This window comes from Chlorocebus sabaeus, chromosome X, assembly GCF_047675955.1.
Source record: "Chlorocebus sabaeus isolate Y175 chromosome X, mChlSab1.0.hap1, whole genome shotgun sequence".
Taxonomy (NCBI): Eukaryota; Metazoa; Chordata; class Mammalia; order Primates; family Cercopithecidae; genus Chlorocebus; species Chlorocebus sabaeus.
Genome location: NC_132933.1, coordinates 115,416,252 through 115,430,913, shown reverse-complemented (window position 1 = coordinate 115,430,913; position 14,662 = coordinate 115,416,252). Strand labels below are relative to the sequence as shown.

The window sequence follows — 14,662 nt, the reverse complement described above, 5'->3', positions numbered from 1 at the left end:
GAGTACAATTGCTGTATCATATGGTAAGAGTATGTTTAGTTTTGTAAGAAACCATGAAACCATCTTCTAAAGTGACTGTACTATTTTACATTCCCACCAGCAATGAAAGAGAGTTCCTATTGCTCCATGTCCTTGACAGCATTTGATGTTGTCAGTGTTCTAGATTTTGGCCAGTTAAATAGGTGTGTAGTGGTGTCTTCTTGTTTTAACTTGCAATTCCCTGATGATATATAGCCATGAGCTGCATAATGATGTTTTCTTCAATGACAGACCACATATATGAAGGTGGTCCCATAAGATTATATACCATATTTTTACTGTACCTTTCCTATGTTTAGATATGTTTAGATACACAAATACTTACATTATGTTACTTACAGTATTCACAGTATTCAGTAAGTTGCTTATAGTATTCAGTACAGTCACATGCCATACAGTTTTGTAGCCTAGGAGCAATGAGACTATACCATATAGCCTAGGTGTTTAGGTGTATAGTAGGTTATGCCATCTAGGCTTGTGTAAGTACACTCCATGATGTTTGCACAACAACAAAATCACCTAACGATGCATTTCTCATAATGTTTCCTGCTGTTAAGCAACACATGACCATATGCTGTGGAGCATATTTTCATATGTTTATTTGCCATTCACGTATCTTCTTTGGTGAGGTGTTTGTTAAGATCTTTGGCCCATTTTTATATGCTTGTTTTCTTACTGTTTTAAGAGTTCTTTATACATTTTGGATAGCAATCTTTATCAGATGTACCTTTTTCAAATGTTTTCTCCCACTGGGTGGTTTGTCTTTTCATTCTCTCGATATAATGGTGTTTTTTATAGAAGTAAGTTGAGTCTAAAGGAGAGCAGAGTATGATTCTGGAGACCAAGGTATAGTCCTAGTCCTGTCATCAAGTAGCTGTGGCTTTGGGTAAGTCACTTAACCTATAGATTTCAGTGTAGTGTTCTGGACAGTAAAATGAAGGGATTAAGATGGATCAGTGGTTTCCAATGTGTTTGGTGAAGCCACAGGTCTTCTAAAGGGGCCCCCGAGGGGCCACCATGAGGGAAGGGAGGAAAAGGAAGTGCCCCTGGTATATAACACCTCTCCTTCAGACAGAACAACTCTACTATGTTGTATTTTATCTGTTTTTATTTCATGATAGGTTGATTTGCAGAGGATCCTATGACTAATAAAATTTGGAAAGCTACCAGATCTCTTTCAGTTCTGAAAATCTGCGACTCATGACCATTAATTACCGTCCACATTTTGAGGCTGTATTAATGTGTGAACAGATAGGAAAGAAAGTGATAGAAGAACTAGTGGAATAGCTACTATTATGTGCTTCTCTGATGGTGACAAATCATTCACTCTCTATTTCATGGTTTTGAAGTATATAATTCTTCCAGTGTTTCCAATGTGGCCTGTTTTAGGTTGAACCATATGAACTTACACTCAACGTATTAGGTTGAACCATGTGAAATGGCTGGAAGTCATGATTTTGGCCTTCAAAAACTGTAATTTCATGTACTTCATCCAATATCAATGCAGTATGCATTGAGTTCAGAGGCTTCTTAAAGCATCTAGCTCGTATATATATATAAATGAATTAATTAAAAATGTGTCACAGCCAGATGCGGTGGCTCACACCTGTAATCCCAGCACTTTGGGAGGCCAAGGCGAGTGGATCTCTAGAGGCCAGGAGTTCGAGACCAGCCTGGCCAACATGGCGAAGCCCTGTCTCTACTGAAAATACAAAAATTACCCGGGCACGGTGGTGCATCCTGTAGTAGTCCCAGCTGCTCGGGAGGCTGAAGCAGGAGAATGGCTTGAACCCAGGAGGCAGAGGTTGCAGTGAGCCGAGATCACACCCCTGCACTCCAGCCTAGGTGACAGAGTGAGACTCTGTCTCAAAAAAATAACCTAAATAAAAATGTGCTGATTTCATGGGTGGTTAACAGTCCAGTTTGGAAACAAATGAGATTCCAGAATTCTACACATTAGCCCACCACCTCTTTTGGGATTGATGTACATGTAGAATCAATAGCAAGAGTTTATTGAATATAATCAAAATCAATTTGGCTTTTACAATTACTACATTCTTTTTGGCAAATGTCAGTAGCTGCCAATAGTTAAAGGCATGTGAGGTCTAGGCTTCCCACAATTTGACTACCAGGTTACAACTAAGTCTTAGGCCGAATTTTGCTATACACAGACATTTATCAATGAGATGGCACAGTTCTGCCATATAACTTATTATATAAACTCTATGAAATCCTATTTCTTTCCTCATTTAGGATCTCCCACAATATCTTAGATAAAAAGTTCATCTAAGCCATATGTGACACCATTCTAGCAATGGTATTCAGCTAACCCATCTAGTTAGATTAAAGCAATCAAGAATCCTTCACATCATCAGCTAAACATGAGGCCTTTTAGGAATCAAGTCTTGGCCACCATTCCTAAGAGTACAAACTGCAGAGGCTTTAGATTTTTATACTGTGTTCAGGCAAACCCTTGACTGCTGCTGTCATTTCTGGAGCAAATTCACATAAAAACAACATTTCTTTCACCAGTGAAAAGTCATTTGTGAAATTCATGTTAGTGCTTACTAACAGTAGCACTAAACTCATCAATGAAACTCCATTTCTTAAATCCATTATGCTCTATTGTGGGCTGGAGAGAAATATAGCCAAATGCTTTTGTAGTAGCTACCTTTGAAATGTGGCTTTTTGGTTAAATGTAATATGTTTCCTACTAGGACAGTTATCTACTCCTAGAGTCTAGATTACAACTATCACATATAATACCTATCCTACAGTCTATACTGATGAGTTGTAAAGCAATCATTACAACATAAAATTATGCACTACAAACTATAGTTCATCTTATGAGTTTTATCTACCTGTCTTTATTTTCTATTAAATGGTGATTATTAGTCACAGCTATTGCCATAGTCTTCTATATGAGATAGAATGTAATCAGTATAGATAGGGTCCATAAACTAGAAAGGAAATCTTATGGTTGTAACAACCGCAAACATCAAGACTACTGATATTGCTGCTGGTACAATTGAGGCACCAGTAAGAGTAGAACTAGCTATCTTTGGAATTCTCCTGTTTTGGTGATTCCACCTGATTGTGTGCTTAATCATGCCAAATTAGACTAATAATTCCATATTTGTTTGTTTCTTGTGGGCAAAGCATTGCTCTTGGTTCAGAAATATGTATTAGAATACCATGCCTTTAAATCAGTTTGCATAATTGCTATTAATTTGATTGCTGTAATCTGCCATTTCATGAAGAATTCTTTTTGATAAGAAGTAGTTATAAATTTTAAAACCCCTTCAAAGAAAACTTTGCCTTTTGCCTTCCTCTGTGGGAGAATATATTGTGCCATTTCTCTCTATGTCCTTTTTCCTTACAAAGCATGAAATCATTAGGTGAGAGACATCTGAATGTATGCCCTGAAATTTGGCTTTTACGAATACCATACTGAGATAGTGTCACTCTGGTGTGAACCATATTTGTTTTATTTTTAAAGAATACTGACTTTATAGACACACATTACCTCTTTTGTCATCTCTCATATAGAAATCCATTTCTGGCATATTATCCACACTTTTTCCAGGAAACCTACCTGTTATCTGGTATTTCATTGTATGCCTCTGGTACTACAGATTTGTTTAAGTTTTAGGTAATGATCATAACTACTATATGGTCCTTAGGGGGTAGATTTTAGGTATTAAATATATTAATAATCATTTTTTTTCCTCTCAGTCTCTTAGACTTCCCACTCCCACTAGCTCAATCCTGCAACTTCCAATTATTTTTTAAATATATGAGCTTTTGAATGGGTTTCAGTTCCCTCATTCCTGTGTAAACATATACTATATGCTATACTAAACTATAAGTTTGCAAAACTGGTTGGGCACATGGACATCACCATACAATAAATTCTGAATTATTATAAACATATCAGCTATGAAAAGTTAACTTTTAATTTCCAGAAATAGTTTAACAATGATGAAATAAATGGGGACATTGTATGTATTGCCACCTTCCTAAGTAAAAATAGGAGGATGATTTAAATAGTGTCTTTTTAGTTTGCCTAATTTTGTTTTTTAGTAAGTGAAATGTCACTTCAGAGTGTGAGACTTTGATTTCCTAGGAAAAGTTGTTTCCATCAGTCTGTGATAAGAAGTACCTATTTAACACTTATTTTAGCAGGAAAAAAAAAAAAGCTTGAAGGCATTATATGCAGGCGCAACTGAATAATAGTATCAAAATGACTTAGAAGCAAGAAAACAAAGAATTATGAGTTTGACACTTCATAAGATTTTTTAAAAATAAAGCTAAGCACAGGATTGGGTGGGGTGGGTGCTTTTTTGATTTTCTCTGTTTGTCTATTGTTGGTTTGGGGTATGGTGATTGCTTGGCTGGATAATTGTGTATTAATATCCCAAAGGGATTTGGATCCAATACACTACTCCCACTTTCTGAAATTCTTTCCAATTATAGAACTCTTTTTTTTTTTTTTTTTTTTGAGACGGAGTCTCGCTCTGTCGCCAAGACTGGAGTGCAGTGGCCGGATCTCGGCTCACTGCAAGCTCCGCCTCCCGGGTTTACGCCATTCTCCTGCCTCAGCCTCCCGAGTAGCTGGGACTACAGGCGCCCACCACCACGCCCGGCTAGGTTTTTGTTTTTTTTTTTTGTTTTTTTGTTTTTTTTTTTTTTTTAGTATTTTTTAGTAGAGACAGGGTTTCACCGTATTAGCCAGAACGGTCTTGATCTCCTGACCTTGTGATCTGCCCGTCTCGGCCTCCCAAAGTGCTGGGAATACAGGCTTGAGCCACCGCGCCCGCCCTAGAACGCTTGATGGTTACAACTGAAAGTACTTAAGAAATCATATCCAACACCTTTGCTTCATCAATTAGGAAACACGCTCAGATAAATTAAGCAACAAATGTAGTATCAGAGAGCCAGTTTACTGCCAGAGCTGCAACAGGAATCCATATATCCTGACTACAAATTCAGGGTCTTTTTACCATACCACACTTTTTCCTTATCCTATACTTTCACTTGCCTCAATACAGGGTTGGTGAAAATGGTTAATAGATATTGGCTCTCTTAGACTTCAGCAACATATCTCAAAAGGCAGCTTTCATGTGACAAACAGAAGGCTTGAATAAGCAGAGAGCTTTGCATGTTCTACAGTCTTGTATGAGAAATTTACAGTTAAGCCAGATTACTAGAGATTTATTCAGAAAAGGAATCAGCTTCCTGGTTAGTTTGTGGACTCTGTAGATTTAGTCTCTAGTACATCAACATTTATACAACACTGGGAAGAAATTTTCCATTTGAGCAAATATATTTTGCAGATTGCGGATGCTTACCTTTTTAAACATGATTTAAAATATTTTTAAAAACCATAGTTTTATAGAAATAGTTCTAAATTAGATTATATAATTTACTGCCTCCTTGAACATTATCCTGAACATCATATAGCCCTTTATTGGTGACTCACATTCACCATGATAAACATAATCATTGATGTCTATAGCCTTGAGAGCTGTCAGTGTGCTGGGGTTTAGATCCTACTCTAACCCCCAAAGAACCTTCTGACTGTCTTCTCCCTTGCCTTCAGATTAATTAGCTTTCACTTCTGTTTGCTTTCAGTATGTTGATCTAGTTCAGCCCACCCTGTCCCTTCTGCTTTCCAGTTTTCATGTGCAATGAGGCTTTGAAGTCTCAGGAGCCAGGCTCCTGCACATGCATAGAGGAAACTGACCTTTGGTTAGTGTAAGAAGTTGAGGTTTCCCTGTAGATAAAGCATCAGGTGAGTTGTAATGCATGACCTTGGTTGTCTCTTGTTTCTAAGTTCATGAGAATGGGTTTATTTGAGCAACTTTTGCATTTCTGCATAAATGAGGTATTACTGTCATTCATATCTGTAGTGATTATGTAAAACCTTGAATAGCCACCCAAACTGTCAACCTAAAATTCAATAAAGCATATTTTGTTATAGTTTACTTATGATTATCTAAACATACATACCTGTCATGTATGTAATTTTTCTTCCATAATCTATCCTTTCTAAGAGCTTCTTTGTGGTCTGTTGTTAAAATTTCAGTGATGATAAGCTATCAACATATATTTGACCAAAGTTGAAGTTAATAAAAGCAAGCATATACATTATGGCAAAGGCTGTTTCCTCACAAGTTTGTTACAAGTATCAAGTTCTTATAATAAGGACCACTTCTCGACCATTTCTTGAGAAGAAGTTCTGAAATTTTAAAATCTCATGATATACCCAAAATATTTATGAATCATAAAAGTATATTGTAGCAACTACACAGCATTGGTTAACTGAAAGAACTTATAAGATTCTACGGGGTATATTCTCGTAAGGCTTTAATAATGACTCAAAGTATGGTACAGCAGGAGAGAGATCACGGACAAGGCCATTTTTAGTTGCACAGGACACATTTGTCTTCTAATTGTGAACCACCAAGATATGTGCAAGATAACCTTAGTATTGGGAGCTAAGGCACACATTTACAGAAGATGTTTGATATCCCACTGGTCATGTAGCTGAAACTAGACTATGTAATCAATTAGTCAGGTGCAATCAGCCTATATGTTTTCCAAAAATAGTTCAGACAAGCTACTACAGTGTGCCTCCAAGCGAATTTGAGACATTAAATAGCACTTTGTAAAGCTACTACATTTCATACCAGACTTGACCAAGGAGATCAAACTCCCAGGCATTCCTGAAGTTAAGGAGACAGACTCACGGCAAGTTAATCCTATTTATTCTATATTTTCTAAGTGTATTTTTATTATCAACTTGATAAATTTTTTTTTCTTTCATGGAATAACTGCCACAATGGTAGTGACAGTGAGTCACACTACTACTTATTGTAAATTTGTTCTTTTTCAAGCCCTGAGCAAAGCACTTATTTATAACTTATAACTTGAGATTGGTGCTATTTTTTCAGTTTTACAGATGAATAAGTGACACTTAGGTTTTTGTTTTCTTCACATAACTATTTGTTCTGACAACCCTTTTTCTAACTAGTGCACACTACTTAACAAGCTTGGGATATCAGTAAGATTAAATTCATTACTCAAAACAACCACAAGGCTCCCCCAATCAATGCCATAATGTCTTTATTCCTTTTCTGACTAACCTTGTTCCCATGAGAAATTCAATAACTCCAGGGTTGCACAATAGGTCAATAGGCCCTGACTCTTGCATTGAAGAAGAGATATGGAATGCTAGGTTCATTTGTAGAAAGTCCTCATTCTCTGTTCTTGATGTTCTTGCTACTGTTGCTGGTGTATAGTTTTATATCAAAAATAGGGCACCTATGGCCAGTTGCTGTGGCTCATGCCTGTAATCCCAGCACTTTGGGAGGCCAAGGTGGGAAGATGGCTTGAGCCCAGAGTTTGAGACCAGCCTGGGCAACATGGAAGAACCCCGTCTATGCCAAAAAAAGAAAAGAAAAGAAAAGTCGAGTGTGGTGGCACACACCTGTAGTCCTAGCTACTCAGGAGACTGAGGTGGAAGGGTCTCTTGAGCCCAGGAGGCAGAGGTTGCAGTGAGCCAAGATCGCATCACTGTACTCTAGCCTGGGCTACAGAGCGAAACTCTGTCTCAAAAATAAATAAATAAATAAATAAGTAAGTAAATAAATAAATAAATTAGGGCATCCAAACTACAAACTCACACACCCATCAGAAATATGCCTGCCTTTTGACCTTGAACATCCATCATGTTCAGTCTTACAATAGAACTCTTTGTGTATCTCTTTTATTATATCTCTGTTACCTCTTGCACTGAAGAACCTTGAGGGCAGAGGTCATCTGCTACTCATCTTTGTGACTTGTTGCATCTACTTATGTCATTTATTTTTATTGTTTTCTTTTAAAGAGAAAGCATGGATGAGAGCTTATTTATTTTGAAATTATGAAAAAGTGGTTACATTTTTTGAATAAATATACTTATTTTGTGTGTATGTATGTGTAAATATGCCTTGGATTTGAAATATTTAATAAGAGTGTTTCCTAACTGAATCTGCAGAAAAAAAGTTTAGGTTTTTCTTTATTTCCTTTAATGTGAAACCTTCGTGTGTTAAATAACACCCCAGTATTGTGTTCTCAAGGCACATTTACATTCTGTATACTTGTCACATCATGTAATCCTTCATTAAGGCATGCACATGATTCCTGATAGCTGTAATTTAACTCACACAATTTAAGGAGAAAGAGGCAATTAAGGAAGTGATCACTCAATTTAAGGAAGTGATCAACTTTAGTTTCAAACATCATGGCTTTAGTTAAATGTCCTAACGCAAGACCTTGCAGCCTGGAAATTGCCCCATGTTTTTAGAGGAGATAGTCTGATTTCATCCTAGAGATCAAAGCTGCCACTTTCTCCTTTATTTTGTTTTCACATTTTAAAAAATTCTAATTTTAGGGGCACATGTTCTCAGGATCTCCTGAGGGCTGTGTCATGGGCAACAAAGAAAATAATTTAGTTCTGGTATCATCATTTAGGGTCCATTAGGCTTCCAAATACTTTGATGAGCACTGGCAAATTCTCTGCCACTACTTCCTGTTCCCTAATATGTGGCAGACATAACTAATCTATAATAGTATCTTTCCTACAGGTCAGAATCTTACTTTAAGTGATATCTTCTAATGGACTGGATTTGGCAAGTGAGATAGAATCTACTTGCCAGCTGAATCCATGTAGAGTTCTCAGTATTATATTACCTTGCCGCCCAGTACAAGAAATACATAGAAGATGATTATGGAATGCTTGGTAATTTGATTAGACTTGGATTAGAAGCTTTGTGTCCTGCTATATTACCTTCCAATTGCTTATTCTTCTAAATTAGACTGCTTTCCGGTTACTGGAGTTAGTGGCTTGCTTTGACTCACCTTTTTGAGTTGGATAGCATATAAGAAAATAATTGTCTCTTAGAAGCATTTAGCTTTCTTCTCTTAAAAGTTCAAAATACATTAATGTTGATTGTTTGATTTATCCTCAGAAAAACTGATTCAAAACCCAGGGATATCTTAGACCACATTAACATATGTATTGTCTTTAAAACAAGGAAGCCGATAATCCTGATCAGTTTTGCACTTGTCAGACCAAACACAAAGTATTGCACTCAGCATAGGTCACTGTATTTTCAGAGGAAGATGATGCAGACTCAAATCCATTTTCTATGGCAAACAGATGAAGAAACAAGACATGTTTATTTTGGAAAAGAGAAGTCCCACGGGAAACCATTTACTGTCTTTCTTCATGTATTAGTTGGCCTGTTATATGGAGGAGACTTACGTGTTAATTCAGAGGGTATAAATAAGACCAATGACTAGGAAGTTGTTAAATCAGTAAAATATCTCTTGGAAAAGGGTACTGTAGTCAAATATCACAAATGCATGTATCATGTTCCGTTTCAGGAGACTTACAAATACATGCATGTATAATGATGTTTCAGTCAACAATAGACCGCGTATACAATGATGGTCCCATAAGATTAGGAGCTGAAAAGTTTCTATTGACTATTGACATCATAGCATCACAGTATAACACATTACTCACATGTATGTGGCAATACTGGAGTAAACAAACCTACTGCACTGCTAGTCATACAAAAGTATAGTACATACAATTATATATTGTATATAATACTTGAAAATGATAACAAATGACTATGATGCTGGCTAATAATGTATTTACTATTTATTGTCATTCTGGAGTAAACTCCTTCTACTTATGAAAAAAATTAACTATAAAATAGCTTCAAGCGAGTTCTTCTGGAGGTAGTACAGAAGAAAGCATTGTTATAATAGCAGATGACAGCTCCATGCATGTTATTGTCCCCGAAGACCTTCAAGTGGGATAAGATGTGGATGTGGAAGACAGTGATACTGATGATCCTGACCCTGTGGAGGCCTAGGCTAATGTGTGTGCTTGTGTCTTAATTTTTAACAAAAAAGTTTAAAAAGTAAAAAAATACAATAAAATTTTTAAATAGGAAAAAGGCTTATAGAAAAAGGATATATATGAAGAAATAAAATATTTTTGTACAGCTGTACAATATGTGTTTTAAGTTGTGTTCTTACTAAAGAGTTAAAAAGTTAAAAATTTAAAAAGAGTATAAAGTAAAAACGTTATAGGAAGCTAAGGTTACTTTATTACTGAAGAAGGAAAAACATTTTCCTTCTTTTTATTTTCATTTCATTTTATTTTTAAATTTAATTTAATTTTAATTTTTTTGAGATGAGGTCTCACTGTGTTGCCCAGGCTGGTCTCGAACTCCTGGGCTCAAGCAATCCTCCCACCTCAGCCTCCCAAAGTGCTGGGATGACAGGCATGAGCCACCGCTCCCAACCAAAAATTTTTTTAAAGAAATATATTTTTATATATTTAATGTAGCCTTAGTGGACAGTGTTGATAAAGTCTACAGTAGTGTACAGTAATGTCCTAGACCTTCACATTCGCTCACCACTCACTCAGGCCAACTTTCAATCCTGTTAGCTCTATTTATGCTAAGTGCCCTGCAAACTCCTTTTATGGTAAGTGCCCTGTACAGTACCATTTTTTATCTTTTATATCATATTTTTCCTGTACATTTTCAATGTTTAGATATGCAAATACTTACCATTGTTATAACTGCCTATAGTATTCAGTATAGTTACAAGCTAAATAGATTTATAGCCTAGGACCAACAGGCTATATCATATAGCCTAGGTGACTAGTAGGCTATGCCATCTAGGTTTGCGACAATACACTCCGTCCTGTTTGCACAATGATGAAACAGCCTAACGTATTTCTCAGAATGGATCCACATTGTTAAGTGATGCATGACTGTTTATACTAAATATATATTAAGGACCCTAAAAAGTCATTCAGTGAAAGATCTCTTTAAATTTGTTAACCCTAGCATTCCATAAATACTTCCTCAGAATGTTTCCAAGGAACTCTCATTAGGATAGTGATTCTCAAACTGTGGTAATGGGAGCAGCAGCAGCAGCAGCATTTCCTGGGAACTGAGTAGAAATGTAATTTTATAGCCCTACCTCAGATCTATGGCATCAGAAACTCTGGAGTGGGACCCAGCAGTCTGTGTGATAGTCCTTCAGGGATTCTGATGTGGCTAAAAGGCAAGAAGCATGGTTAGAAAATTTTACTATTATTCTCCAACTTAACAGTAACCTTTTGCTTTCCTTCATTACACTTACCACAATTTGTATTTTCTAAAGTTTGTTCTAATGATATTCTATGAATCTGTGAATTCATATTCCATAATCATAATCTATTCTCTGAATTTCCTTCCTTCTGTACCTCATAAAGGGTCATAAAGGCAACCCTTTCTGAGGTACAGAAGGAAATACTCATTGAAGGCCTGTTTTCACCCTGGTATAAGTGCCATCTAGCTGGTATCGATTTGGATACTTTAAAGAATCCTAAATAATAAGTCCATATATTCTATAAAGTAAAATACTCATTTCTATAACAAAGCAAAACTTTACTCCATTGCTGGCTGTCATTGTCATTTTTAAAAGAGCACATAACTCTTTTAAAGTTTTTCATTTCCTTCAAAATGTTTTTCAGAAAATGTAGACTTTTTTTTAGCATCTTGAAAGATCCGTAATATGCCTTTTCTCATGTCAGAATTCTATAAATTAGGAAATGTTCTAATCTCTTGCATTAACAGAGATGAAATTCTGGTGGCATTATATTTGTCTCTCCAAACAAGCAACATCTTTTAGAAAAATGTAATTGAAATTGAACTTAAAATCTATTTGTATTTAAAAATAAAAAATCTTATTTTTTATTTTTATATTTTATTATTAAAATAAAATAATCTTATTATTTTACATGGTTTCATAAATGTATTTTGAATGTTTATATTGAAATGCCTCTGTAAATCATGCAGAAAAATTTTCTTTTTCTAAAGGACAGTGAAATGAGGTTGAATGTGTTAAAAAGCATCACACTGTATTTAACTCAAGTACGTTTAGAACAAAATTATTATTAGGATTTTCATAGAATGAATCATGGCCAAATTTAACTTCTCAATTTTTTTTTTAAAACCTATTCGTTTCATACAAATAAGAGCTCTCTGGGTTTATATTACTAGGTCAACTGAAGTGTTATTTATTTTTAGGTAGACGGACAAAGACTGATAATCTAGAGACTGGATTTGATTTGGCTGCTGCTGTCCGTCAGCAGAATGCCTTGGGGTATCTACTTACAGTAATGAGTATAAGTAGTGCTATCATTATTACCATATTTAAACACCCATGGTTTGCAGGAATGTGCTAAAGTCTGAATATCACATAGTTAGTTATGTCACTGTCCCTGCCCAGGGCAACTGCTATTGAAAGGACATACTCACATGATGAAGAAGATAGCAGATACAGTGGTTTGGAGCTGAGTGTTACTTCATTGCTGACTCACAGAAAGAGGCCTAGGATACTTCATTGCTGACTCACAGAAAGAGGCCTAGGATGTTGGCTATGTTTTCTAAAGAGCATCTCGCAGTTTTCATCTGGTATATCAACTTCCCACATAGGTTTTTTATTACATTTTTATACTTCTTATTATATTTCTTTTTAGTTTTCCTCACGGGAGAAAAAGCCAATTCCGTATTAAAACGCTACCCAAGAGCTAATGGGTTTTTTGAAGAAATAAGACAGGGCAACATTGAGCGTGAGTGCAAAGAAGAATTCTGTACATTTGAAGAAGCAAGAGAAGCTTTTGAAAATAATGAAAAAACTGTAAGTATGTTGGCAATTAAAAAAAATTTGCCCAAATTTGCCTACCTTTTTGATGTATATTTGAAATCTGCATCCCTGAATTATGTACATTGCTAGCAATTAAAAATTCCTTTGTTAGGAACTTGGAAAATGGCATCTAATTAGTAATATTCTGTGGGTTGGAGAGCTAGGTTCACTTCCCCTTGTGCTGGACTGTCTTTGAAAGCCCCGTTTCTATAGGACTCTGCTGAGCTAGGATTTATCATCTTGACAAGTAGGAAGGATTTGATTTGCACCAAGCTTTGTTCTAGACGGTTATAGATAACATCACTTTGCCTAATTACAGAGAAAGTGTGGAGGAAGCTCATGGATGGTGATAGTGTTTTAAAAGGTTTTACAAAAGAAAAGACATCCAGATATACCTTCCCACTCCACGAGAATAATCCTCTTTACTTCTCTTTACTCTAGAGTATATGCTATTCAAGGAGAGCAGGAATGGGACAGCACAAGGCAGGGGTGAAAATTCTATAGAACTGCTCCACAGCTGGAAATTGTTACCAGAGGTAGCCATTGTGTAAAGATTCAGTCCTGGGCAGCAGGAAAATAACCCTAGATGCCAAACAAGTGGTGTCACTTAATGCTAAAAAGATACTAAATATACCTTAAGAGCAGCAGATGCAGAAGTTTTAAAGAAAGGGGTAAGAGGAAGAAGTCACATCTTAGTCCAATCACAGGGTTAGAAATAGGGAAAGAAATATATCATCCATGATACCATCATGCAATCACAAAGCACTGTTAGCCTTTATTCCCTTCCAGCTTTTTTCCTTTGCATCCGCTTAGTCATTGTTGGTTTTATTTTATTCATTTTACTTTTTAAAAATAGTATATGTTCATTGTAGAGAAATTTAAAAATGTAGTAACATAAAATCACTTGAAACCATGGGCCAAGCTGTACCTTAGCCCCTTTTAGCAATGACTGGAGTGACTGGAATTCAGGGCACCACGTCCCTAGGCTGCACACAGCATGGGGACCCTGGGCCCAGCCCACGAAACCATTTTTTCCTTCTGGGCCTCCACGTCTGTGATAGGGGTGGGTAGGGGCTGCCATGAAAACCCATGACATGCCCAGGAGACATTTTCCTCATTGTCTTGGGGATTAACATTTGGCTCCTTGTTACTTATGCAGATTTCTGAAGCCAGCTTGAATTTTTCCTCAGAAAATGGGTTTTTCTTTTTTACTACATCATTAGGCTGCAACATTTCCAAACTTTTATGCTGTTTTCCTTTTAAAATGGAATACTTTTAACAGAACCCAAGTCACCTCTTGGATGCTTTGCTGCCTAGAAATTTATTCTGCCAGATACCCTAAATCATCTTTCTCAGGTTCAAAGTTCCACAAATCTCTAGGGCAGGGGCAAAATGCTGCCAGTTTCTTTGCTAAGACATAGCAAGAGTCACCTTTGCTTCAGTTCCCAACAAGTTCCTCCTCTCCATCTGAGACCACCTCAGTCTGGACCTTATTGTTCATATCACTATGAGCTTTTTTTGTCAAAGCCATTCAACAAATCTCTAGGAAGTTCCAAACTTTCCCACATTTTTCTGTCTTCTTCTGAGCCCTCCAAACTGTCCCAACCTCTGCCTGGTACCCAGTTCCAAAGTCAGTTCCACATTTTCGGGTATCTTTTCAGCAGTGCCCCACTCTACTGGTACCAATTTACTGTGTTAGTCGTTTTCACGCTGCTGATAGAGACATACCTGAGACTGGGAAGAAAAAGAGGTTTAATTAACTTACAGTTCCACATGGCTGGCAAGGCCTTAGAATCAGGCGGGAGGTGAAAGGCACTTGTTACATGGTGGCAGCAAGAGAAAATGAGGAAGAAGCAAA

At 36.5% G+C, this 14,662-nt stretch overlaps 1 protein-coding gene across 2 annotated transcripts in view; it reads left to right on the top strand.

The window, feature by feature from the left end:
* PRRG1 (proline rich and Gla domain 1) overlaps positions 1–14,662 on the top strand; it is a 104,515-nt gene that overhangs the window by 64,710 nt on the left and 25,143 nt on the right. For both annotated transcript variants that reach the window (XM_008019605.3, XM_073013815.1), the window contains exon 3: positions 12,638–12,798. In XM_008019605.3, coding sequence (XP_008017796.1) covers positions 12,638–12,798 — 161 coding nt within the window. The remainder of the gene's footprint in view (positions 1–12,637; positions 12,799–14,662) is intronic.